The following is a 26,571-nucleotide window of genomic DNA, read 5'->3' as shown; positions in this document are numbered from 1 at the left end:
TTTCTCATTCAAGCAAAAAATATTTGGGGCATCAGTCTGGCTCAGTCAGTGGAGCGTGCAACTCTTGACCTTGGGTCTGTGAGTTCAAGCCCCATGTTAGGCTTAGCGCTTACTTAAGAAAAGTATGGATTCATAAAATAACTTTAACACAGTTATTTTATTATGAGATTTATTTCTGATAAAACTTTTACGTCAATTTAATGTTTCTCAAAATTTATAATATATTTGTGATGTTTTGGTCAATTGTGTGCCAATAGCAACTTTAACAATAAATCAACAAAGTAGAAAAACATTCTAGTTCTAAGAATTTCTGGGCTTCGGAAGTTTCTTTCTTTTTTATTTCAATTTGTGTAGTTTTTTTAAAGAAATATTTTTATTTATTTATTTGACAGAGAGACAGAGAGCACAAGTAAGCAGAGCAGCAGGCAGAGGGAGAGGGAGAAGCAGGCTCTCTGCTGAGCAGGGAGCTCGATGCGGGGCTCGATCCCAGGACCCTGGGACCATGACCTGAGCTGAAGGCAGCTGCCCAACCAACTGAGCCACCCAGGTGCCCCTAGATATTTTTATCGAAAGGAACTAGGTCAGATGATCAGTCAAAAATAAATAAAATCTGGTGCAGGAAGTGGAACGGAAATATGACTTTATTTTTAAACTTATGTATGTATTTGAGAGAGAGAGAGTGCAAGCAGGAGGGACAGAGGGAGAGGGAGAGAGAATCTGAAGCAGACTCCACACTGGATGGGGAGCCTGACGCAGGGCTCAGTCTCATGACCTTGAGATCATGACCTGAGCCGAAACCAAGAGGCAGATGCTTAACTGACTGTGCCTCCCAGGTGCCCCGGGAATATGACTTGAAGCTTCAAGTAAGTTTGCTCTACTACCTGCTGTGAGGATGAGAAGGGGACCTCAAGCCAAGGAAGGCAGACACCCCTAGAAGCCGGAAAAAGCAAAGAATGGATTCTCCTGTAGACCTTCCAGAGGGAACCCAGCCCCACTGGATTTCAGGACTGCTGTCTTCCAGAACTTTAAGAGAACACATCTGTCCTGTTGAAGAAATTGAGTGGTGGTGACTTGTTACCCCAGCAACAGGAAACGGTTACAACTCCCATTTGACAGATGGAGGAACTGAGGCTGCTCACGAGGTCTCCCCGTGAGTGAGAGGAGAGCCCATACGGATGCAGAAGCTGGCTGGCTTCCAAGTCCATGCTCTCCCCTGACTGGGCCTGGCCGGGGAGAGGAGAGCTGCAGGGTCACCCAGGGACCTTGCCCGGTGGGCCAGACACCATGAGGCATTTCTCCCACCTAGAGGGTCTGACTCATGCCAAACTTCCAGCCCGTCCACGGCCAGGCTGATGCAGTTTAAAAAAACAAAACAAAACAAAACAAAACAAAAAAACAAAGAAAAAAAAGCGAGTTTTTTGCAGAACTTCTGTTCCGTTATCAGACGTTGGGGGCCAGCCCTGAGAGCTCTCTTAAGTACTTCTCCTTCCAATTGAGGTGGGTGATGTCAGCTCTGGGAACAGTATGTGCTGGAAATAAATTTCCTTTTAGAGGGACATGTCTGAGCCAGAGCAGTCAGGAAAAAGTGGGTCAGCACTTGGCTTTTTTTTTTTCTTTTTAAGCAAGTACGCTCATAACCAGAGCTTTATTTGGGCACAAAGCCAAAAATGCTTGGCCTTTTCAAGGCTCCACCGTCCTGCCCATGTTCCAGCTAGAGACAGTGGAAAATGGTCCTCGAGCTGATTTGGGAGAGCAGGGCGGGCGGGCGGGGCCGCGTGCAGCAGCTCAAGGCAGAGATGGGCACAGAGCCCTGGCTCCCACGGACGGTGCTTCTTCTCTATCGCAGCCGTGATGAACTGCCACGAAGTTAGAGGCTTAAAACCACTCAAATTTATCGTCTTACCGTTGGGTCATGCTCGAGTCCAGCAGACCAGGGAAAGAGTTGCCGGCAGGATTCAGGTCCTGGCAGGTTTAGGGCTGAGACCCTATTCCCTTGCTGGCTGCTCCAGGGGTCCAGGTCCACTCCAGAGGCTTCCTGTCCCATCCCCAAAGCCAGAAATCCGCATGGAGTCCCTACCACTGCACCAGCTCTCCTGCCTACCCTGCTGTCGAACCTTTCCAACGCTTGCTTCTTCTTCCTCACTTATGGGCTCCCGTGCCTGTGCTGGGCCCCCTGGATAAACCTGGATAACCTCCCCAACTCAAGGCGGGAGTTGATCCCTCGGCAAAGTCCCTTTTGCCCTGCGAGGGAGCATATCCACAGCCTCTGGGATGGGGCCCTCCATCTTGGGGCCACTGTTCATCCCACCACGGGCAGGAAGCACGCCAACGCCAGCCCCCAGGAGAACAGGCTCGGTGACAGCACATAGCCGGCACTTAGGAACGCGTGATGGGCTGGACGTGTTTACTCCCGATCCTCACACCGGCCTGTGTGGACAGGTTACCCCGGACTTAGCGCCAGGAAACTACAGCTCAGAGAAGGGAGGTGGTGCGTCCACTGACAAAGTCCTAGTAAGAGGCAGAACCGGGTCTGTCAGATTTCAAAGACCAGAGAGGCTAGTGTGAGTCTAGGCACACTCACCCCAGAGCCTCCCGGTGGGGCTGGTGTGGAGGATTAGCATGTCCTCCCCACTGTCCGATGGCCACTTCGCACTCCATTCTGTCCCTTTTTCTGGAACACTCCTCCCCCTGCCCTGAGCACCACTCTCAGGGGACCTTGCTCACGTGCCCAGAGTACCTGTCATGGTGGGGGCAGCCCCGCCTCCTCCCCCAGCCTGGGAGCTCTCCGAGGGCAGGCAAAGAGCTCCCCCAAACCCCCCAACCCCAGCACTGGCCTGAAATGTGAGCAGCTGCGAGGCTGAAACCACTTTAGGGACTGACGCTTGTCCTCCGCCCCACGTCCCGCCCATCCCGCCCGTACACTTGGCCTTGCTGCTGGGAGTAGTGGGGGAGGGAGGCGCCGTGTGGTGAGCCAGAGCACCCTGGGGGCAGGGGCCCACAGTGGCCCGCAGTGACCCCCGCCTCCCACACTGGGACTTCCCACACGGGACGCCACCATTCAGCTGGGGGACGTTCCGCTCTCTGGCTGACATAGCGCCCCATAGAGCTGTCAGCAGGGCCGGTGGCACACAGTGAGGCCCACGTAAGGGTTCGCTGTGGCTGTTAGCAATCTCTTAAACATTTTTTTTTAAAGATTCACTTATTTAATTTAGAGAGAGGGACAGCGTGAGTCGGAGGAGGGGCAGAAGGAGACAGAAGCCCAAGCAGACTCCCCACTGAGCTCAGAGTCCGTCCGAAGAGGGACTCACTCCCCGACCCTGAGATCACGACCTGAGCCGAAATCAAGAGTCAGCTGCTTAACGGACTGCACGCCCCCAGTGCCCCAGTACTAGTATTCTTTTAAAGAGTTCAGAGTCGGCGAGAAGTGTGTCTGAATCCTGCCTGTCTGCTTGGCGGCTGTGTCACCATGGGCACGAGCCTCCCGCCTCATCTGTAAAATGCAGCTAGGATGCTTCCTTCAGACATCTGTGGGAGCGAAAGGCCCCTGCACACAGTAGGTCTGCTCGCTGCTACTGCTGCCCGGATTGCCCACTCCTGACAGATGCAGACTCGACATCATCACACGCACTTCAACGAAGCTACCCTCACCTCCTTCGTCCACTCAATAAGCGACTCCTGGGGACCTGCCACGTGCCAGGGCCCGAGTGGGCTCTGCAGTCAGGCCCAGGGCTTGCTCCCGGGAAGGGGGTAGAGGCACTTGGTCAACTCTGATGCCCTGGGGCCAGTGCCTCAGCGGGTCCTAACACAGGCTCCCAGAGGGGCCAGAATGGACAGCCAGAGAGGCGGCATTGACCTCAGGATGTCACGGTGCACAAAGAAAGGAGAGAGCATGAGAGGAAAAGACATATCAGGAGCACCTTTTCCTCCAGGCCAGTCGGAAATAAGACTTGCTCATCTGGCATGAGAGACCATAGATAGTATACAGTGTGCTCAGGGCTTTTGGAGGGAGGCTCTGGGCTGCAAGGAACAGAAAGATTGTTGACCAGCTTTGGCAATCAGGACATGGACTACATCACATTACAAGAAGTCAGGAGGAAGTCCGTTATTTCAGGGGCTCATCATTGTCATCGAGGGCCCTGGGGCTTGCAGTCTTAGTGCTTGGTTGCCCTCTGTGTGTCCAGTGCCCCTCATGACTCCAAGATAGTTGCAGTGGCTCCAGGCATCACACCACCATATGTCAAACCCAGAGGCAGAAAAAAGGGGTTGTTTAGTCTCACACTTCTTTTTTTTTAAATTGAGATATAATTCACATAAATAAAATATACCATTTTAAAAACTACGATAGAGGGGCGCCTGGGTGTCTCAGTGGGTTGGGCCTCTGCCTTCATCTCAGGGTCCTGGGATCGAGCCCCATGTCGGGCTCTCTGCTCAGCAGGGAGCCTGCCTCTCTCTCTGCCTGCTTGTGATCTGTCAAATATATAAATTAAATCTTTTAAAAAATTAAAAAAAAACTATGATGTAATAGTGTTTGGGCTAGAACCATTTCTAAGTCCAGCTCAGTGGTAGTAAGCCCATTCACACTGTCAAGCCATCATCACCATCATCCATTCCCAGAACTCTCTTCGGCTCGCAAAACTGAAACTCTGTACTTATGAAACATGAACTCCCCAAACCTCCTTCCCCTTAGCCCCCGGCAAACACCATTCTACTTTCTGTCTATGATTTTGATGACTCTGACTCTGAGTCCCACTTGCACTTTTAAGGACCCTGGAGATAACACTAGGCACATCAGATAATATTGGATAATCTCCCTATGTCAACGTCCAGTGATTAGCAACCTAATTTAATCTGCAACCTTAATTCCCCTTTGCCACACACCCTAACATGTTCATGGGTTTCTGGGGTTGTGTCAGGAACATCTTCAGGGGTCATAATTCAGCCAACCGCATGCTGTGAAGGAGAACCAGCAGGCAAGTCGTGTGGACGCCCACCTCCAGATATCTGCGTAATTGTTCACACTCCTAGAGCAGCGGGGCTGGTTCAGGCGAATTTATGCCCTTATTTTCTCGCTCCTGAAGTGAATCTCCTTTAGTCAATACCTTCAGTATAGATTCAGGAGAGAACACTCAAAAAAATGTATTTCCATGGAAAGTTCGTAGCAAAGCCAGAACTCCATGTTCTCCTGCCTGGGTAATGTGGGAGCTCTCACTAAAAGGCACATAGTTGATCCATAAGACGGGAGGAGATGGTTTCCGAGTGGAGCCCTGGGTGGATCGATTTAAAGCACTGAGAGAAGAGTGTTCTTTGGCCTTGTGGCCATGGCGTTTCCCCCTACTGCTGACCAAAAGACATTTTTTTTAAAGATTTATTTATTTGTTAGAGAGAGTGAGCACAGGCGGACAGAATGTCAGGCAAAGGCAGAGGGAGAAGCAGGCTCCCCGCTGAGCAAGGGGCCCGATGTGGAACTTGATCCCAGGACGCTGGGATCATGACCTGAGCCGAAGGCAGAGGCTTAACCCACTGAGCCATCCAGGCGCCCCAATCAAAAGACATTTTTTCATCAACTTTAAAGCCTTATTTCTCTGATCTCTATTTGGATCCCTTGAAATAAACTGTGGAGGAGCCTTAAATCCATTCCCCAGGGGAACTACATCTTGACTAAGTGAGCTGCTCTCCTTCTCTGAACATTTGCTGAGCACCTACTACGTGTCAGGGCCCATGCCAAGCTCACGAACAAGCAATGGTCACTGCTTTCCAGAACATGAGGCTGATGTACTTGTACTTGCCAAAGGTTGAAGTGGGATAAAGTGTCAGAGTACTATTCCCTCCCTCGGACACAGGCATGGGTTAGAAGGGATCACAGGTGTTGTGTTTCAAACACAACATGCGCCTGGATGGCTAAGGGACCTGCTGACATGGGATGGCCAAGAAGTCAATACATCAATGAGTGAGGGTTGACATTTTAGCCATCTATTTTTTTAAAGATTTATTTATTTATTTTACGTGGTGGGGGTGCAGAGAGTGCCCATGAGTGGGGAAGGGCAGAGGGAGAGGGAGAGCGAATCCCAGGGAGACTCCATGCTGAGCACAAAGCCTGACTCGGGTCTCGATCCCATGACTCCAAAATCATCACCTGAGCTGAAACCAAGAGTCTGGAACCAAGAGCTGAAACCGAGAGACTGTGCCACCCAGGCACGCTGTCATTTTTTTTTTTTTTAAATACGTTGCAAGAAATCTAAAAATGAGGGAAAGAAGAAAAATATTCCATAATTGCACTGTAACGCGCAACCACGAATTCAATGTATGTCCTTCTACTGGTCTATAAACAAGGAGCAATCATTGAAACGAGCCAGATGCTTTCAGAGCAAACAGAAGTGCAGGGTGCTGGGCTGGACAAAGAACAAGAAAACACACAAACCAAACCTGCCCAGGGTAAACTCCGGGGAGGGAACTCATGAGCATGAACACGGACGTCGTGGAGGGGATACGGGAAATAGTTATTTCCGAAGCTTCCAGTAAAGGCGGTGGGTCTATGGCTGCAGCTAGGGGAAGAAGGGCTCGGCCACGCGGGGACCAGCGACCAAGGCAAACAGAACAGGGCTTGTTAAGGGTCTGAAACAGGTGCAGAAAGGGCCAGGAGGACTAAGCCACACAGGACCTGCAGAAGAAAGAAGTCGGTCTCTGACGTCAGCCGGCCCAGAATCTGCATCTTATCTCTGCCTCTTCTGTTCTCTGTCTTTCTTTCTTTCTTTTTTTTTTTTTTAGGATTTTAATTATGTATATGAGACAGAGAGTGAGACAGGGAACACACGAGGGGAGGGAGAGGGGGAAGCAGGCTCCCCACTGAGCAGGGAGCCTGATGCGGGGTTCGATCCCGGGACCCTGAGATCATGACCAGAGCCCAAGGCAGATGCTTCACCGACTGAGACACTTAACCAGGAGCGGCCCCCTCAAGCGCCGCTTTTTTAAAAGATTTATTTATTCATGAGAGAGAGAGCGTGCGTGGGCACAAGCTGGAGGGGCAGAGGGAGAGGCATCGAGAATCCCAAAGAGCCTCCACACTGAGTGCTGAGCCCAACGTGGGACTCGATCCCATGACCCCGAGGTCTTGAGTCAAGCCGAAACCAAGAGTTTGATTCTCAACGGACTGCACCACCCAGGTACTCCCATTTTTTTTTTTTTAAGGAGTCTCCTCACCCAGTGAGGGACTTGAACTCATGACCCTGAGATCGAGAGTCTCAGGCTCTCTGTCTGAGCCAGCACGGAGCCCCTCTGCTTCACGACCTGACTCTGTGTGAGCCCCAAGGCTGCTCTGAGCCCGTCTCACCCTGAACAGAACCGGCACGGGAGGACTGACCAGTTGACCACTGCTGGAGGTAGCTCGGTGGCAGGGAGAGCAACACCAGCACGCGGTCAGTGCCGGGCCCTGGGGCGGGGGCCCGCCACGGTCTCACCTCCAAGTCTACCTTATTCTCATTTTACAGGTGAGGCAGCAGAGGCTCAACAAAGGTAAGGAATGTCCCCAAGGTGCCGGCAGCCAGCCCAGAAGGACTGCAGGACCGCCGAGGGGCTGTGATCCAAGGTCAGGAGGACCAGATGTCACCGTTTCACAGAAGGCCATGAGTCCAGGCAGAAGGGAGGACGGCCTTCTCATCTCATTGATAATGCAGCTGATGCTCGGGTTGGGTGGCGGTTATTAGAGTCACTGCAGACGCTGAATTAAACACTGAACCTGTGTTCCCAGGTTGTATGTGGTGAGTTTGCTATAAGCCCCTGATCACGACATTTTCGTCAGCTGGACGATAAACAACTCTGTTTCATGTGTGTTTCTATTTAAAGACACTTAGATAGGGGCGCCTAGGTGGCTCAGTCGTTAATCGTCTGCCTTGGGCTCAGAGCCTGATCCCGGAGTCCTGGGATCGAGCCCCGCATCGGGCTCCTTGCCCAGTGGGGACTCTGCTTCTCCCTCTCCTTCATACTCTGTCAAGTAAATAAATAAAATCTTTAAAAAAAAAAGGACACTTTGATATCTCTTGTTGATTCTGTAATATTCCTTGATGCCGAATTCACGTGGAAACCTGAGATAGCCGTGAGAAATTATTTCCCAAAAGCTTTCCCAGACTTTAGCCCAGGTTCCCAGTTGGTGTGGTTGTAAGCACTCGGCACCTACGGCCACGGACCCCGAGTCCCCGCTAACGGGAGCAGCGGTCCCACCGCTGCTGTGAGCGCGTCTTCTGGCTGGGCGCACTTCTCATTCCCGACATTAGGAATCCCTCGCTCTCCTCCCCTCCCATACCCTAACCCAAAACTGACCGGACCAAGGACAGGAGCTAGTGGGGGTCAGGCAGTGGGGACCTGGGGACACACGTTCCACATTCTGTGTTCGTGTGTCTCTGTGTATAACCATGACACGAGACCCCCATCAAGGCCACACCACTGTCACTTAACACACAAACGCCTGTCGTTCAAGAGTTGAACTGTTCCTCCCATCACTGCTATAAGTAAGACTGTTCCGAGTGTCTTTGCACATAAGCAGAATGCTCCTTCCAAATTTCAGACGATCTCCTCAGAGAAGGTACCAGAGGCAGAGTTCCCAGATCAAAGGCAAAAGTCTTTTAAGGCCTTCCATGCGTATGCCAAGGGGTCTCCCGGGACGTCAGTGCAGCCCCGTGCGGGAGCCCAGCCGGGCCAGCCACTGCGGGAGGAAGGCTGCGTTAAGCAGACACCCTGACAATCCCCAAAAGGCTTCAGACAGGCAGAGGCTCCCACCAGGGGGACCGCGCTGAGCGGACGTGATTACAAACCAAAAGGAGGTGTACAGCATTTTCAGGGCCCCCCACGCTCTAGGGTGGGGACTCAAGCTTCTTTTGGATCATTCTGGGGGATGGGGAGGCCTGATGACATGGCCTCTGGGAACCAACATGCCCCCCCGCACCCACCCTGGACTCTAAGCCAGTGACCTGGCCCTCTCTGCTCCTGATCGGCTTTTCCTAAAAGCACTCGCTGTGTTAACTGTAGTTACCTGAGCATTTATTTGTTGATTGAAATCAAGGTACGAGAGTCCCCAGAGAGACCTGTTTACAAAAAGAAAAAAAAAAAAACCTAAAAGCAAGAATTCCTCTAACAGTTAAGCATCTTGTCATAAAGAAAGGTAAACCCAACTTGCACGCATTCTAAGTGAACGGGTCTAGGCCAGAATCCTGTCTGGAATCTGGGGGGGCTCGGGCTGGGGTCTCCTCTTAGTCTTCTATTACCCCGGGCTGCTTGCTCACTCCCAGCTCCCCAGGCTGCAAAATGACTTAGAACACACGCTCAAATTGCTCCTTTTTCCTGCCCAGATGAGAAGGATAGAGACGGCTGGCTCAAGGGGTAACATCACCTGTCACCCACGCCAGGACAGCTGGAGGGAAGCAGGCGTTTGTTAATAATCAGTCTGGCTCAGACGGCGTAAACCGAGGACACGGAGCAGAGAGCTGCTTTCTCGGGATGCACAATTCGTGACCGGATGGACATTTATCTATGGTGTGTTCTGAGCCCAGCGTTGGGTGGGTGCCTTTTCACGATGGCTTGCTGGACCCTCACGCCAGCCACCTCGGAGCTGTTCTTGGGATAGGGACGGGAAGCGGGTGCCCAGAGACCAAAGCACACTGCCTGACGCCACACAGACCCACAAACCCAGCTGGGCACTGATGACCCCGAGCGCCCCAGTGAGCCAAAGGGACAGAGAGTGCTCCTGGACGTCACTTGTGGAGGTAGGGAGGGGAGGGCTGGCCCTTGCCTGAGGGTCCTGAGTGTATAGGCATCCGGACTCTGGGACTCTGCGAGTGAGGGCTCTGGGAAGGTCTGCAGCTGGTGTGTCCACGCCTGAAGTAAGTGCTCTCCGGTCCTCACTGGAGAACATCAGCGCCCTCCGCCCTCGGGCTCTCAGCAGGGACAGATCCCAGGCTCCCACACACCTCTCCCCCGGGTCCCCAGATCCTACCCCTCCCAAGCCACTCCTGGTTTCCAGCCTGCCATTAACCCAGACCCAGGCAAGGGCCCGGTTCTGATTAGAAACACAAAACAGCCTGGATGGCTCAGATGGAGGAGCTTCTGCCTTCGGCTCAGATCATGATCCCAGCGTCCTGGAATCGAGTCCCGCATCAGGCTCCCTGCTCAGCTGGGAGCCTGCTTCTCCCTCTCCCTCTGCTGCTTGCCCCGCTGCCTGTGCTCTCTTGCTCTGTCGAATAAATAAATAAAATCTTAGGGAAAAAAAAAAAGAATAATCTCAGCTTAAAAAAACATACACACACAAAAAGGGATTCACTGTAATGGGCACCAGCAGGGAAAGACAACCAGGGTGTCAGTGACTAGGAGACATTTAGCGGACACGGCCTGGAGACGCGTCTGGCCATGTGGGCCACACATGAACGCCCTGGGGGACCTAATCCTTCTCCATTTATTTCTAAACCTCATCACTGATGGGTGGAGTTAAGAGTTTTCTGGTTTGGGCATCAAAGAGCTAAATTCTGTGAGCTGGAGGGCACGCATCCATGGGGACAACGGTGCAATTCGTCCACCAGAGCTGGGTCCCACTCCCCTTCCCATCTCCGCCCCACCTCCCCACATCGTGCATGGGAGAATTCAGGTCGTGGCCTCTCTTTCTTCGCTGCTGCAGTCACAGCTGACTGGGGTCTGTCTCCCCAAAGCTGGCGCTCCCCAGTTTGATCAGCCTAACGGAGCTGACTTCGACAGCCCCCCACCTTTGTGGAGGCTGTTCCTTCGGCCCAGAATGCCCTTCCCTCTCTGCGTGACTATGAACTCCCGCTTGTCTCAAAGGCCAGCTCTGTAAGCGATGTCGGGAGGGGCGCACCCCCCAGGGGCGGGGGGCTCTTCATCCTCCTTGTACATGTCTGCTTTCTCTTTTTTCTCTATACTTGAGAAGTGTTGCTTTGGTAACAAGAAAAGAATGACTTGTGATGATGATGGTTAAGTGCCAGGTCAGATGTCAGCTCTTCCGGGAAGCTCCCCCTCCTCCACGCGGTGCTCCTCAGGGCTCCCTCACCAGGGGCTTCCCAGCCCCTGCACGTTTCCTGCAGGACCCTTCCCACCGTCCGCGGCGCCCTGTCTGCCCCTACCCTGGATCCCACCCCTCACCCCACTGGCTCCAGAAACAGCAAGGCCGGTGCCTTCCCTTCAGATCAGGGCATCACGCAGGAACTTCGTGCGACAAAAGGCATTCGTTTCAAGCGTCCAGTCGAATGTGTCTTTACACACACACAGCCTTGTGAGCACCCGTCACAGTCAGGACACAGAGTGTTACCCCCACGCCCCTGTGCCAAGCAAGCACCCGAGGGTCTGTTCTCGGGGGCTGCACATTAGCGTGGCCTGATCTAGAAGCCATGCAGACGGGGTCACACACTCTTCTGCGTCTGGATCTTCGGTTTAATATAAACGCTTTGGAGACGGTCCAGGCTGCTGTACGGAAGTTCTCCCTGGCGAGGTCCATCGCAGGGCTGGGCGTCCTCGGATTACCAGTCCGTCCACTTGAGGCCGCTACGAAGGAAGCTGATCTGGTCGCTCAAGGACAAGGTTCTGTGTGGGCAGAAGCATTTGCTTCTTTGGCTCAGTGTGGGGAGTGGAGCTGGGTAGGTCACATCGAATGAGTTTAACAGCTGAAGATCTGCCAACCTGTCTCCCCAGGTGCCGCTGCCGCACAAGTTTACCGGCGTTGGTGTGTGGATGCTGCGTGGCCGCTGGCTTTCTGTCACACGGGGTGGTGGGGGCACCCGACCCCCCTCGACTTGTAGAGGCTACCCCCCAGCTCCCTGCCCCCCATGAAGGAGTGTGGGAGCGCACGCCCTCAGCTGCAGGGAGGAGACTAGCGCAGCTTACGGCCGCCTTCGCTGCCTCCTCCTCCCCCTGACTCCACGTGTGGCGTGACGTGGCAGACTGGCTTCTCCAACCTCCTTCCCCAACTACTCTTCTTCCCCGGTCATCCGACCAGTCTCAGGGCTCTGCCCACCTGGTGCTGACATGCCTGTCTCTCCCCAGCTCTGCAGTCACCCCTGTCCCCCACACTTGGATGTCCACAGTGCAGCTGACCTCTCTTCTGCCTGCCAGTCCCCCAGCCATCTTGGACTTCCCACATCCTCAAAGGAACTCCTGACACCCCTTCTCCCTTCTTCCCATTCCAGAGATGGGCACCACCATTTCCTCCAACTTCCAACCAAGGAGCCATCCTGGATTCCTCTTTTCTTCCTCACCCAACTCCAAGGCAGCACTAAATGCTGTTACTTTCTCCATCCAAACTCTCCCCAAGTCCCTCCAGGTTGCTCTCAACCCAACTCGACCCAGACATTTGGAAGCACCATCGTATCTTGCTTGAAGTGCCTCCTAGCGGATCTCCTGCTTCCATGCTCCCCATACCCAAAGGTAATATCATAGGCCAACATTTTCTGCAGAAATAGAAAAATGCACCTAAAATTCATATGGAATCTCAAAGGACTCTGAATAGTCAAAACACTCCTTAAAAAGAACGGAGTTGGAGATCTCACCCTTCGTTCCAACACTCACTACAAGGCCGCGGCATCGCGTACGACGTGGCGCAGCACAGAGAGACCAACGGCCTCGAATGGAGCTGAGCAGTAAACCCTTCTGTGCACGAGTGATTTTCCCACGAGGGTGCCGAGAGCACGCTGTGCCGGGGATATGTTACAGAGATGAAGCAGAATGGTGGGTGCTGGGCTGGGAGTGGGGAAGACGGGAAGATGAAAGTTCTGGAAAAGGAGGATGGTGGTGGTGCGCATGAACACACTCAGTGCCACCGACCCATGGCTTCAACGGGACGTATTTGCCATGACCAAAAAAAAAAAAAACCAAACCAACACAAAAAAACAAATTTTAAATCATGCATCAGGGGCGCCTGGGTGGCTCAGTGGGTGAAACCTCTGCCTTCGGCTCAGGTCATGATCTCAGGGTCCTGGAATCGAGCCCCGCATCGGGCTCCCTGCTCAGCGGGGAGCCTGCTTCCTTCTCTCCCACTCTCTCTGCCTACTTGTGATCTCTGTCAAATAAATAAAATCTTTAAAATAAAGAAATAAATCATGCATCAACTCTTGTCGCTTTCATGCTGAAAATTCTCCTATGACTTCCCACCATCCCAGCCTGGACCAGCAGGCTCTGCAGCCCGACTTCCCACCACCCCTCCCCTTGGCCTGGACCACCCCCCACCCCAACACGAAGGTCTGCAGCATCACTGCGGCGGCCGCCGTTGGCAGCCCACGTTGGTGGGCTCTGGTTTGCCCCTCATTATCCCTGTATTCAAGCCATTAGCTGTAATGACAGCCTGGCATAATTGTATTTTTACAATTTGTGTAATTATATTCTACCAAGTGAAATGATCACTATTCTCATTATCAAATATTTATTAAGTACTTCGAGACGTTTGCAGCTAACAAGATGTGCCCTCAGCTCTTCAAGACCTTCCTTCCTCGTTCCATCTCAAGTTCCTTTCAGCAGAGCTCATTCTTCCTTCTTGGGGAAGGAACAAGGAGCTTCTGGGCTTCTGCCTGGGGCTTTCTTTTTTCATTTCATTTTATTTATTTATTTGACAGAGATCACAAGTAGGCAGAGAGGCAGGCAGAGAGAGGGGGGGAAGCAGGCTCCCCGCTGAGCAGAGAGCCCGATGCGGGGCTCGATCCCAGGACTCCGAGATCATGACCTGAGCCAAAGGCAGAGGCTTGACCCACTGAGCCACCCAGGCGCCCCTGCCTGGGGCTTTCTACCCACGCGCTCGCGTCAGCTTCTCACTGAGGCTGGGGAGCAGACACTGTGATCCTCATTTCACAGACTAGGAACTTGAGAATCGGAAGCTGGTGATCGCAGAGCTGAGACTCAGACTGAAGCCTTTGAGAGCAAAGCCGTAGCTGCTCTTCTCACACGCATAGCTTGCTTATTCGGACGGGCTCCGTCCTGCCCAGCCCCCGCCACCTTACTTACACCTTACTTGCTTACTTAGACCTTATTTACTCCATAGACGCCGGACACTGTGCGAGGCTAATGGGAAGAACATACCAGCAAACCGGTCACTCTCAAACAGCGTCGTGAGTCAGGGCCCAGCTGGTGGCGGGCGGCTGGACAGGAGCCATGGGAGGCAGGAGGGGCCTTCGGCAAAACCAGGGCACAGGACGCCCTATACAGACAGCCGGTCCTGCCCTCCCACTCTTTCAGTTCGACTTGTACGGGAAATCTCCAAAACTTTACATGTGGGCAACTTTGGCAGGTACTGGTTATCGTCTAACTTCCAACCAGTCTCTGCCTTAAAACTCATGTCCTGCCCCCGGCCCCCAACTTCTCAGAAGGGATCACTTATCCTTTATTTCAGGAAGACAACCCCACGGTATAAATCTTAATTGGCTCAAAGCAGTCCTACTTGTCTCCTTCCCTTGGCCAGTGATTGGTCTCAGGGTGAGCGGATGACCCAGTTCCAACACAGGAGAGTTAAGGGAGGGACTGGTGAAGAGATCCTCCTTTCCTCAGTGAAAAGATTAAAGCCTTGAAACTCGATGAGCAAGGATCGTTTGGCCTACTGCCCCTTGCCCCCATTCCCACCAACACAGTCATAGACTCCAGAACAGCCGCAGCCATTCTGGAGCCATGAGGTAACGAGCACAAGGCCTAAAACCAACATACCAGGACAAAGCAGAAAGACAGAAAGATCCTGTGTCCTCGCTGCACCAGCTCCGGGGGGGGCCATGACCGCTTTTTACAAAAGTCCCATCAAGGGGGCTCTGGTGTCACCAGAGGGTGGTAGCTGGAAGGGGAGAGTAAGTGGCGTGTCCAAGTAGGGCATCCTGCTCCTTGTTTACTAAGGTCCTCCTCTGGTGAGCACTCACCTGGGCCCCACGTCCCCTCACAGCTCCCCCAACTCGGGGCCCATCTACAAACTCCTTCCCCAGACTTTCCTGCCAAGTTCCCAATGTTGCTCTTCCATGCTCCTTGGCCACCAGTTGGACTGGGAGCGGCCAGCCCTGAGCTGGCGCCGACCCCGCACTCTGGTTTTCTCTCCATCCAGGCTGGTGCGCCTTGGGAATTCCTCGCCTCCACTGGCAGAGTGGGGGGGCTTCTGCTGCGGCGTTCCCGTTCTGTCAACGTGGTCTGTCTTCCCTCCTCTCCTGCCCACAGAGAACCCGGGACCACAGTCGTGGGGATTGGGCAGAGGGGGTGGAGAGGAGGTGCTGTGGGTGCCCGAGCCGCCTCCTGGGGTGCTTCCCTCGTGCTCCTGGGCCCTGCTCAATGGGGACAGGCTTCCACCTCCCCTGCACAGTGGAGTGTGGCACGTGGCGGGGTGGATCACATCACACCCAGCTCAGGTCTCCTACTCCAGTGTTCGGCCTCCGCCAGGGTCCCATCAGAAGCTACTGCTCAGACGGAGACTAGTTCCTCGGAAAAGATACAGTTGTGCTTCAACCCCTGGTGTCTGTGCTGTGCCTGTTACTAGGACCTGCCAGATGGCCAGAGCAGAGCTGAAGTGCTTCATGACAAGTGCCACCAGCACAGGACACGTCTGTTCTCACCCCATCAGGCCATTCCCGGCTGCTGGTGCCCACACACTGGACAAGGATCCCTGGAAAGTCAGCTCTACTGAAGAACTCAGCCACGTCCCACAGGATGCTCTGTCCCCTTGGACAGACACCACTTGAAGCCCCAAGTATCTGCTGATAAAAAATGCACAAATGCCCCCCCCTTTCACTGTGTGGTTGTCTCCTCAGAGTTTGCAGTTGTCCCCCGCATGCTGGGATCAGACTCGCTACGGACTGGAGCTCATGAGGGGCTAGTCTGGAGAGGACCCAGCATCTCCTTGCCAGGTAAGCACCTTGAACAAGCTCATTAACGGGACTCCAGGCAGGCAAACAGTCTCTACAGGCAGGGGCTACTTCTACTGACAAACAGGTTCAGAGGAAGAGGGTTAGAGGTATGCTTGTATCCTCCCAACTGTCTCTACTTCTCAGGACCCCACTCTCCCCAGCCAACAGCCTACTTCACAGACAAGACCTGTGAATTCAACTTACATAGAAATTATGCATCAGAGAGAATCAAAGGTGGATCTGATCTTTAGCCCACCAGCTGAGGCTACGAAAGTAAGGAATCCTAGGACCACCACAGGAGCTGGCGCTCTCTTCAGGCTTGATCTGAGTCTAAGGCTTTCGGTTTGCTTTCTGCGTTGCTCTCCAAGGCAATCTGCAGCCAGCCTATCCCCCAGACCCCATCCCCACCACGATGGTCGCTTGGGGCCACCTTGCCTTCCCTGAGCACTCACTCCGTCTAGGCAACAACAGGGGACAAGTGAAGTAACTGTTTTCCCGGCTGGGCTGCCTGTGAGGTCACCTCCGTACCAGCACCACCCATTCGGAAGACTGGCCCTTGGCTCTCGATTCCCACTGACCTTGGTTGGTTTCCTAGAACCAAGTACACAGAGCCCAACGTTCAATTAGGAGAGCAGACGCTTCCTAAGATATTTCAGAGAGGGGCCTGCAGGGTGATGGGGGAGCTGCAGGTGGGAGCAAGGGTCTCCAGGAGAGCAGGGGAAGGAGATGCTACCCGGAGCCCGGGAATCTGCACCACCCCTGGCTCACAGCCCAGAGGACCCCGTGAATTCCCAAGGGCGCCGACGCTGAGCAAAACCCCAGCTGCTGAAGCCCCCAGCTGTGCGCGGACGTTCACTGTGGCCGCCTATGGTCCCAGCCTGCGGCCGGTGCTGGTCTCCCAGCCGGGGCCTCCTCCCCGCCTTCCGCTGCAGTCTCTCACCCGTGTCTCCCGCAGGCCGAACCCAGCCAGAAGCCAGCTGGCAGGGGCCTCCGGGAAGTGTAGGCAACTGCTTTCTAGCAGCCTGGGATGCAGACACAGGCGGCACCAAGAAACAATGAGCCTGTGCCGCGGCGTCAGAAATGACGGGCATTGGGGCACCTGGACAGCGGTCAGTGGCGTGTGCAACTCTTGGTCTTGGGGTCGTGAGTTCAAACCCCACACTGGGTATAGAGATTACTTAAAATTTTTTAAAAATTTTATTTAAAGATTTTATTTATTTGAGAGAGAGAGACAGAAAACAAGCAGAGGGAGCAACATAGGGAGACGGAGCAGCAGACTCCTCAAGACGCAAGGAGCCTGACGTGGGACTTGATGCCACCACCCAGGGATCAGGACCTGAGCCGAAGGCAGATGCTTCACCGACTGAGCCACCCAGGTGCCCTGAGATTACTTAAAATCTTAAAGGGGATCTTAAAAAAAAAAGAGAGACGCGTGCCTTTCGAGATGTTGTGAAGATAAAGGAGACCGTGCGGTGGGTGTCCAAGGAGCAGCTCCTTGCCCATCCTGGGAACGTCAAGGGCTTTCCCACTCACAAAGGACAGGAGCTCCTGGGACCAAGAGCTGAACCCCGAGGCTGAGGCTGTGCCTCCTGCCTCCATGCTGCTCAGGGCAGGGTGTCAGTCATCACTTGGCAACTGGCCGCCCTGTATGTGGGATCTACTCGTCCTTCCACTCTGATGGCTTCCTAACACTCTCCAAACGGAAGCCACAGCTTTCACCTGCCTGCCTGAGCACTTCCCACCGACCCTGCCGACCCCATCTCCCGCACATCTCCCACACGCTCAGCCTCACCCACGAAGCTCCGACCACGCTGGCCTTTCCGTTCCTCCACTTTGCCCTGGGAGTCTCCCCGCTCCGGCATCCTTCCCACAGGCTGTCCCGTCGAGAACGCTCATCCCAGGCTTTCTGCACGGGGCTGTTCCCTTCTCCAGACTGGAGCTGGAGTAGCACTTCTCAGAGAGGCTACCCACCACTCGCACTTCCTGTAGGACACGTCCCTGTTTATTCTCCTGTCTCCCTCGTACCTGAAAGTCAGCTGAGAGAGCAGGGACCAGAGCTGTCGGGCTCACTGGCTGTACCTGTGTGTCCAGCAGTGCCTGATGTGTGTCTGGGCCATGACCCCCGGTGACAGTGGTAAGGCAACACCGTCCTTGCAGTCTTGGCCTTCCCCTTGTGATGGCACAGCACACGGCAGGTACTGAACTCACGGGGTCACGATAGCTGAAGGAGATGTGAAAACTTTCTGAACACCCCAAACGCCAGTCATCTGGGCCATGTGTGTGACCTCTGGTCTTGGGTCCCCTCTTCAGAAGAACAAAGAGCAGTAATTTTCAAAACTTACTAAGCTTGTACAAACGTGCTGTACATGTTTTATAGTTTGTAATCATCACCCAAGTGATGAAAGACTGAAATCACAAAGGTTAAACAAGACAGCCTTTGAGTTTTCTGGACTCTTTTTATATAAACTTTTTTTTTTTAAGGTAGGGCTCCATGCCCAATGCAAGGCTTGAACTCACAACTCCAAGACCAAGGGTCACCCGCTCTACCCTCAGGCCGGCCAGGAGCCCCCTTTCACATGAACTCTGAAATCGAAGTGGATTTGGGGGGTGCGAAGACCTTGCCCCAGGAGCACTGAAACCTTACACGGTAACCCAGGCTTCTGGAAATGCTGCTCGGTTCGCCACTGACCTGGGAGGAGTATGACCAGGGTCTGATTCGTGTCTCTGCAATTAACCCTGAAGCTGCTCCAAACCTCCGCAAAGGCGCTTCTCAGCGCGCCCCAGCTCAGTCCACGGCAGGGCCACCTTTCACTCTGTCTTCAAACGAGGTCCCCAACCCTACTCTCTCCCACCGCCTCACTCTAGCCTAACCCCCCATCCCCTCTGGCCCAGCAACAGCCCCTCGCCGTGCTCTGCCTCCACTGCTGCCCCGCTACAGTCCGCTCTCGCGCAGCACCTCCAGCACTCCCGGTAACACCTAAGTGGGGCCTCCCGACTCTCCCCAGGACTCCGGATTCACCTGGGGAGAGCTCCGGGATCACGATGCCTGCCGGGCCACCCCCTCCCCCTCTCTTTTCCAGCTCACCTCGCCTTAGCCGCACTGCGTCCCGCACCGCCCCCAAGCAGGGGCGCTGTTACGCAGGGCTGGAACGCCGACCCCGAGGGCCAAACCGGAGCCGAGCTGAGGACGCCCACCCACTGGGCCACCGCGGGCTCCCGGCGCACCCGCATCTTACTACCTCCGGCCCTCCGACGGTCCCGGGCTGCGCACGGCCGGCGGCCGGAGCGATCCGTGCAGCCCTCCCCCGTGCCCTCTTCCGACCGCTTCCCTTAGCGCACTGGCCGGCAGCGGCTAGGCCGCGACCGCTGTCCCCCGGCCGCACACGGGGCTCCCCGCGCCGCGGTCCCCCCACCGCTCTGGCCGCGACGCTCCCCTCACGCGGACCGGCCCCCGCCGGCCCCCTCCAGAGCCCCCGCGCCCCGACCCCCGGCCCCGTACGGCGCAGGCCGCCGGCTGGAAGGCCGCTCGCGGCCCTCGGCAGCACCGCCCCGCCGGCCGCCCTTCGGCGCGCGGCATGTCGGGGCTTGTAGTCCGGCCCCGGAAGGGCGGCTGCCCGCCCCCGCCGCCGCGCCTCCCCGACACTACAACTCCCACGGGGCAGCGGGACGCCGCTCCCGCACACTCCGGGCCGGCCGGCCGCCTGCCTGCCTCGCGGCGGGTCCGGCGGCCGCCGCGGGGCGGGGCGCGAAGATGGCGGACGCGGTCGCGGGCCGGGACAAGTGCGGGGAGCCGCGGCTCGTGTCGCTGCCCCTGTCCCGCATCCGGGTCATCATGAAGAGCTCCCCCGAGGTGTCCAGCATCAACCAGGAGGCGCTGGTGCTCACGGCCAAGGCCACGGTGAGGCGGGCGGCGCGGGAAGGACGGGGGGGGGGGGCGCCGGGGGCCGCCCGGAACCGTCGCGCCCCGCCCTGCCCCCCGGGCTCCGCCGCGCCGCCGGTGCCCCCCTCGGCCCGCGCGCCGCCGGCCTCCCCCGCGGGATCGCGGTGCGCGCGCCCTCCACGACGCGCCCGGGTCCCCTCCCCCGGCGCGCGCACCCTCCGCCCCGCCCGCCGCGCCGCTCCCGCCCTCCCTCGCGCGCCTTTGGCCCACCCACTCGTCGCTGCTTGCTGCGCCGCGCGCGCCTCCCGTCCTCCACTGCGCGCCCTCCGCCTCGCCCACCGCGCCGCTCCCGTCCGCCTTCGCGCGCCTCTGGCTTACCCACCTGTCTCTGCGGCGCCGGCCTCGCCCCGCGCAGCTCCCGTCCTGCCTTGCGCGCCCTCCGTCCCGCCCACTGCGCCGTTCCCGCCGTCCCTCGCGCCAGGCTCCAGGGGCAGGCGCGGGCTGGCGCGGGCAGGCGCGGGCTGGCGCGGGCAGGCGCGGGCTGGCGCGGGCAGGCGCGGGCTGGCGCGGGCAGGCGCGGGCTGATGCGGGCTGTTGCCGGTGTCCTGCGACGTCTCCCCCCGGCGTGTCAGCAAAGCCGGGGCCGCAAAGCCTGGCCCAGGGCTCACGGCGAGGGCTCCGGGGGTACCGCCCGGCCCGCCGCTCGCGCCCCGTCCCGGCAGCGGAGCGCGGCGTCCCCCGGTACTTTCAGGGCCTCCTGGGTGCGCCCAGAGCTGGCGGGGCGGTTCGGTCTGGGGCGGGGGCCGGGCCCCTGCGGGATCGCCCTAGGCCGTCGGAGCTGCGGCCGTGGACGCACAGCCCGCCCTTGGACGCCGCCCTGCGCCGCTGGGCCGTTGCCCTGCGCCGCTGGGCCGTTTCCCTGCGCGGGGGCGGGCGGGCCTCGCGTGATCCGCCCGGAGCAGCCTTTTTATTTCATTGTCACGGGTTTAGGGTAGAATCCAGTGACTCAGCAGTCGGGGGTAACACGCAGTGCCCCTAAGTGACGGCCCTCTGGGAGGCGCGTGGGCCGTCCCCGGGGCCGGACGGGGCGGGTTCCCCGTCGCAGGTGGCCTGGGGGTGCCCGGGCTCCCTGTGCCCGCACGTCGCACTGACCGGATTGGCGGGGGGCCCGGCGCGGGCTGGGGCGCCCGGGAACCGCGGTCAGTTCCCGGTCTCGGTGCTCGGCTGTTGCGCGCAGCCCCTCGGCGCAGCGCGGTTAGACAGTCCGGAGACGCGTCCCCGACCCGAGAACTTCTGAACGCTCTTCTGCTCCTTTAAAACAACTGTTGTTAAACATTTATAATCCCTGTTGAGTGACCTTTAAATGTCCTCCTCAGGTCAGGAATCTCAAGTAACGTTAGGGAAATGCCTGCTTCCTGCCAACTCGGATGCAGCCTTGCTTTCTTTCCGACCTGTTCCCCTTCCCCACTGACCCCCGGAGTTCGAAGCCGCAGTCCTCTGCGGTCAGCTCGTCTTAACCGAATTCAGCGAGTCGCGGTCTGCGTAAGTTCCCGAAGCATCCCTGCCTTCTCGTTCACTGTGTTTAGGAGCTCTTCGTGCAGCACCTCGCCGCCTGCTCCTACCGACGCGGCAGCGGGCTGGAGAGGAAGGCGCTCACCTACACCGATCTGTCCAAGACCGCGGAGGAGTTGGAGACTTTCCAGTTTCTCGCAGGTACGCAGCCTTTGCAACATTCTGGTTAAAACGCGCACAGGGTCATTTACAGCCGTCTTCCCCCTTTTCCCCTGCTGTCACTGAAAGACTTTCCCCCCACCCCTGCTTTCTCTGGGTGCCGAAGCTTACCGTGAGCGGGCACGGAAGACAGTTTTAGTTTTGTCAGAGTGTGTGTGCAGTGCGGGTCACCTAGGATGGCGATGAAGCCAACACCTGCACAAGGACGTTCGGCTGGTGGGGGGCTGGGTGAGCCCGGCATACCCACCCCCAGACCCCTTACCACTGAAGGGAAAACTCTGGGCTGGTCTGCCTGGCCCCGGAAACAGAGACTAGTAGTTGTTGTGGACAAGCTGTGTGGGCCACAGCTGGGAGGAGCCTAAATCTGCCCCCAGGCCCAGCGGGCTTGTCCCTGGTAGGTTGAGCCGACTCGGTCAGTCCACACCAGCACATCCGGGACTCGTGGTTTGCAGTCGTGGAGGGAAACAGGTCTTCAGCATTGGTCAGGAGGCAGTGCTCGTTTCCTGCTGTTTCACCCAGAAGTGTGGTCAGAATTTTGTCTTATTTTGGAACCTATTCCAGAGCTCAAAGGAGGAACTAGCACATTTTGAAATTTGCATTGCTGTGTTCGTGGTCTGCCGAAACCAGTTGCTGATGTTAGCTTTATGTTTTTAAGATATATTACCAAAGAAGATTTTAGCTAGTAAATATCTGAAAATGCTTAAAGAGAAGAGGGACGAGGACGAGGAGGAGAATGACAGCGGTGATGGGAATGACGGGGACGAAGCAGAATCCTAGACCAAACAGGAGGTGCTCGAGAAATCAGCCTGCCGAGGACCTCCTGGATTAGCAGCGCAGCGTGGAAGCAAGCACAACGCTGTGTGACCTCAGACACCTGACTTCCCAGAGACTTCATGTACATTGGGTTCCTTCCTGGCTAAGATAGAGCACCTGATGTGCCCACACCATGAACGGCCAGAAGGAAGGTGGCCCAGACAGCAGCCTCTCTCTGAGGGGCCCTCGCTGCAGTTCTGGCGCACGCGGACACCGAGAGAGCTGCCTGTACACCCAGGCCCTGACCGCTGATCTAATGCAGCTGTGAGCTGTAGAGACAGACAATTTTGCTTCTCCTTTTAATTTACAGATAGATTTTGAAGAGCTTCTAGAGACCGGTTGTGTAAATTCATAGATGTATATTTGGAAATCCTTGTAAACAACCAGATGTAGTTTGAGCTAAATACATAGTTTATGCGTGATACGTTACATTTGAAAATTTGACAATTTGTTCAAATACTGCAATTTTATTAACTGTAAAGAAATAAATTTATTAGAAGCTATTGTTTTATAGTAAATGCTTTGTGGAACTAGTTTTAGAGCTCTGTTGTTCTGATATCTTATTACCTGAGATTTATGCAAAATTTAAAATTAAGCATTTCTAGCACTTATTCCCAGAGGAAAAAAAAATCATAAATACAAAAAGAAATACTACCTTTGAATAAGTATATATTTTTTTATTAACATATAGTGTATTATTTGTTTTAGGGGTACAGGTCTGTGAATCATCAGTCTTACACAATTCACATCTTTCTTAAAAACATTTTGTATATTGAAAATCTCTCGGGGCACCTGGGCGGCTGTCGGTTAAGCATCTGCCTTCAGCTCAGGTCATGATCCTGGGGTGCTGGGGTTGAGCTCTTGTTGGGCTCCCTGCTGTCTGCTTCTCCCTCCCCCTCTCCCTCTGCCCCTGCTCTCTCTCAAGTAAGTAAATAAAATCTTAAAGAAACAAAAACCAAAAACCTCTCCTTTTACTCTTCTTTTCTTTATAACCAAAGTAACTGTCTTTACTGTTCACAAGAGGAAACTTGTGAGAAAACTTTTTTTTTCTACATAGAATAAATTTTTGGCTCTCGCTCTTGAGTCTCTCTCTTCTTTAGAAGGCTTGAGTTATAGTTTACATCTAGTAAGAATCATCCTTTAGTGTCATTTCTGTTGGTATGTAAGTATCTATATATGGGACAGTTCCGTCACCCAGATATCTCCCTGTCCCTCCAGAGTCCCTTCCCTTATCCCCAGGCAACCACTGTCGTTTCTATTCCTCTTGTTTTTAGATATTTAAATTTTTAAAAAACCCACACTTTGATGCAGTTTTGAGCTTTGACAGATGCAGAGTTGTGTAAACACCGCAAGGCTCAGCGGTTGTATGGCCTCCCCTCAAATTTCCTCCCAGTAATACTCACTCCAGCCCTTCACCTGGGCAACCACTGAGCTATTCTTTACCCATATAGAAGTTGACAGAATTTTTTCTGGAAAGGGTCACGCAGAAAACATTGTAAGATGTGTGGGCTGTCTAGCCTGTCACAGCTGTGAACTGTGCACTGTAGCAGACAAGCTGCATACGGAAGGGCGGGAGTACGGCTGCATGTCAGTGAGGCTTCAGTTCTGGACGCTGAAATTTGGATCCTAGCATCTTCATGGATCATGAAATACTCTTTTGATCTTCTTGAAACATTTAAGAATGTAAAAGCCATTCTTAAGCTTACAGGCCGTACGGAAAGGCAGTGGGTTGGCCCTGGCTCCCAGACTGGTTTGCTGACCCGCCTTTCCCATGTCATGTAAGTGGAACTCGGTACAGCTTTTGTTTGGGGACACGTAATGCCAGGGACATTCACGTTACCGCAGGCCGCACTCCTTACTGCTGAGTAGGCTCCCATGGTACGGCTTTAGAGAAGTGTGTTTCTCCCACTATAATCGACAAATAATTGACAAATAATTCCCACTTTGGGTTTCCAGTGTTGATGATCACAGGTAAAGCCCTAGAAACATTCGTGTACAGGTTTTGTGTGAAGAGAGGATGTCCACTTGGACATGCTTGAGTATATGCTTAGGAGTGGAATTGTGTTCATAAGAACATTGAAGTTCATAAGAAACCGCCCAACTTCTCAAGCGGCGCTACCTGCATTCCCACCAGTAAAGTTCAAGTTTCTGCTCTACATCATCTGCAAAATTGGTAGTTTTTCAATTTTAGCCATTTTCATGGGGGTAGGCTTTAATTTTGGATTTCTGTAATGACAAATGTAGAGCATCTTCTTATTTATTTACCATATTTTCTTTGGTTAAGTGTCCAAATCTTTTGCCCATCTTTTTATTGGGTTTTCTTTTTGTTGAGTCTTGAGAATTGTATGTCCTCTGAATACAGTCCCTTAGCTAGATTATGAGATTTGCAAATGTTTTCTCCCAGTCTGTTGCTTATCTTTTCCTTCTCTTGACGGTATCTTTCAAAGAACAGAACTTATTATTTCTCTCTGAGAAGTTCTTAATTTTGAGGAAGTCCACTTTATCAGTCTTTTCCTCTGGGGACCATGCTTTTCTTGTATCTAAAACCGTATCATCAGATCCAAAGTCGCAAAGATCTTCTCTGTATATCTTAATTTTTTTAAAGTAGTCTCCACACCCAGCATGGAGCCCAGCGTGGGGCTTGAACTCCAGCCCTGAGACGGAGACCTGAGCTGAGATCAAGACTCAGACACTCAACCAACTGAGCCACTCAGGTGCCCTCTCTATTGTATTTCATTTTTCTTTTCGTTTAAGCAATTATTTTTACTTTTATTTTTTTTCCACATCAGATGGGTAATGTGCCAAGGTTTGAGGGAGGCATGTGTCACACAAGACCGTGAACACCCGGTCATCACGCTTACAAACTACAAAAGGATCTAAGCAATTATTTTTAAATCTTACCTTTTTTAACCCATGCATGGTCTCTAGTACATATGCCTCCAGTAACATGCTGCTGTGTAAGAAATCCCCAGAACAGTACCGTTTCCTGCGTGTAAGCAGGTGCAGCATTCTTACCCCAACCTGGGCACTTCAGCTTTGGTTATCTAGGGAGGTCCCCTCCTTGGGTCCTTGAGCCACACGCCTGTCGGTTACGGTCCCTTGCTAACTGGCGTCTTCACCGTCTCTAGAGCTGTTTTCCTCTTCTCTGCTGGTATCAGGTTACCAAGACAGTTTATGAAGATTAATCTTTCCTAGTCAGAAATGTGAAAAGTAGCTGATTATTAAAGTGGTTACTGGGGGCCACACCTCTTCTAATATTGTATACCTTTCCATGTAATCCTCCCATCAACTTGTAAAGTGTCCATATTTTAAAAGAAAGGGATGGAAGCTCAGGCTAAGACATTAGTCCAGGACACACCTAGGAAGTGGTGGAACTGAGATTCAAACCCCAGATTGCTGTCTTCACTGGACCATGCAGCTTAAAAAGAGCACTTTTCCCCCATGCCTTGTGGGTACACTCTCAACGTGGCATTCAAGACCCTTCACACTGATCTTAGCACTTTGCAGCCTATTCTTCCTACGTGAACCTTCCATCCCTCCTGCTACGGGCTCCTCGTTGTCTGTGGAGCATAACATCCTCTAGTCAGGAGCTTTCTCTTCTGAAGTTTTCTCCTAATTCATGTAACACCATTGTATAGTTTCCTTAAGATTTGTTTGAGAGAGAGCCCAAGCAGGGAGAGGGGCAGAGGGAGAGAAACTCAAGCTGACTCCCAGCTGAGCACGGAGCCCGTCTCGGCTCAACCTCACCCACCCTGAGAGCAGGACCTGAGCTGAAACCAGGAGTTGGGACACCCAACGCACCGAGCCAGCCAGGCGCCCACCATCATACAGTTTAATTAGACAGCAAGAATGTCAAAAAGGGAGCCCGTATGTATTAAGTAAAGATGTCATAGATCTCTCATCATATTCTTTCCGTTTCGGCTAGCATGTCCTGTGGCCAGTGGCACCGGGGTGCTGTGTGGGTTTTAGTTACTGAGAAGTACTGGGTCCTGGCTATCTTAGGCAAGGGGTGGGGTAGGAAGAACTTCATTTTGTTAGAAAAAAAAAGACCAGAACAAAATATACCAGAAATTTTAAGAATTACCTGTCAGTGTTGTGATTATAAATAATTTAAAATTTCGTCTTCATATTCATCTGAATTGTCACATTCTCTGTAATTAATACATATTATTAAAAATCAGGAAATCGCTTTCAGCAAGAACAAAGAGTTGGCCTGCTTTAGCGACAGGGTCCATGCATCCTAGGGTTTTCAGCCACTTTTTGGCTTAAGTCCAACCCTCCTTTTGCCAACAGCACGTA

At 54.0% G+C, this 26,571-nt stretch overlaps 1 protein-coding gene and 1 pseudogene across 1 annotated transcript; one reads left to right on the top strand and one right to left on the bottom strand.

Moving 5' to 3' along the window:
- Window positions 1–19,536: 19,536 nt before the first annotated feature.
- On the top strand, window positions 19,537–22,479 carry CHRAC1 (chromatin accessibility complex subunit 1). Its single transcript, XM_032873476.1, has 3 exons — window positions 19,537–19,746; window positions 21,315–21,441; window positions 22,115–22,479. Exons 1-3 carry the CDS (start codon window positions 19,600–19,602, stop codon window positions 22,234–22,236), a joined length of 396 nt encoding a protein of 131 aa, XP_032729367.1. The 5' UTR covers window positions 19,537–19,599; the 3' UTR covers window positions 22,237–22,479.
- A 2,576-nt stretch (window positions 22,480–25,055) lies between these two features.
- LOC116877077 lies at window positions 25,056–25,148 on the bottom strand (annotated as a pseudogene).
- Window positions 25,149–26,571: the final 1,423 nt, after the last annotated feature.

This window comes from Lontra canadensis, unplaced genomic scaffold, assembly GCF_010015895.1.
Source record: "Lontra canadensis isolate GAN:19392208 unplaced genomic scaffold, GSC_riverotter_1.0 scaffold49, whole genome shotgun sequence".
NCBI classification, from domain to species: domain Eukaryota; kingdom Metazoa; phylum Chordata; class Mammalia; order Carnivora; family Mustelidae; genus Lontra; species Lontra canadensis.
This window is presented reverse-complemented; position numbering and strand designations above follow the sequence as displayed.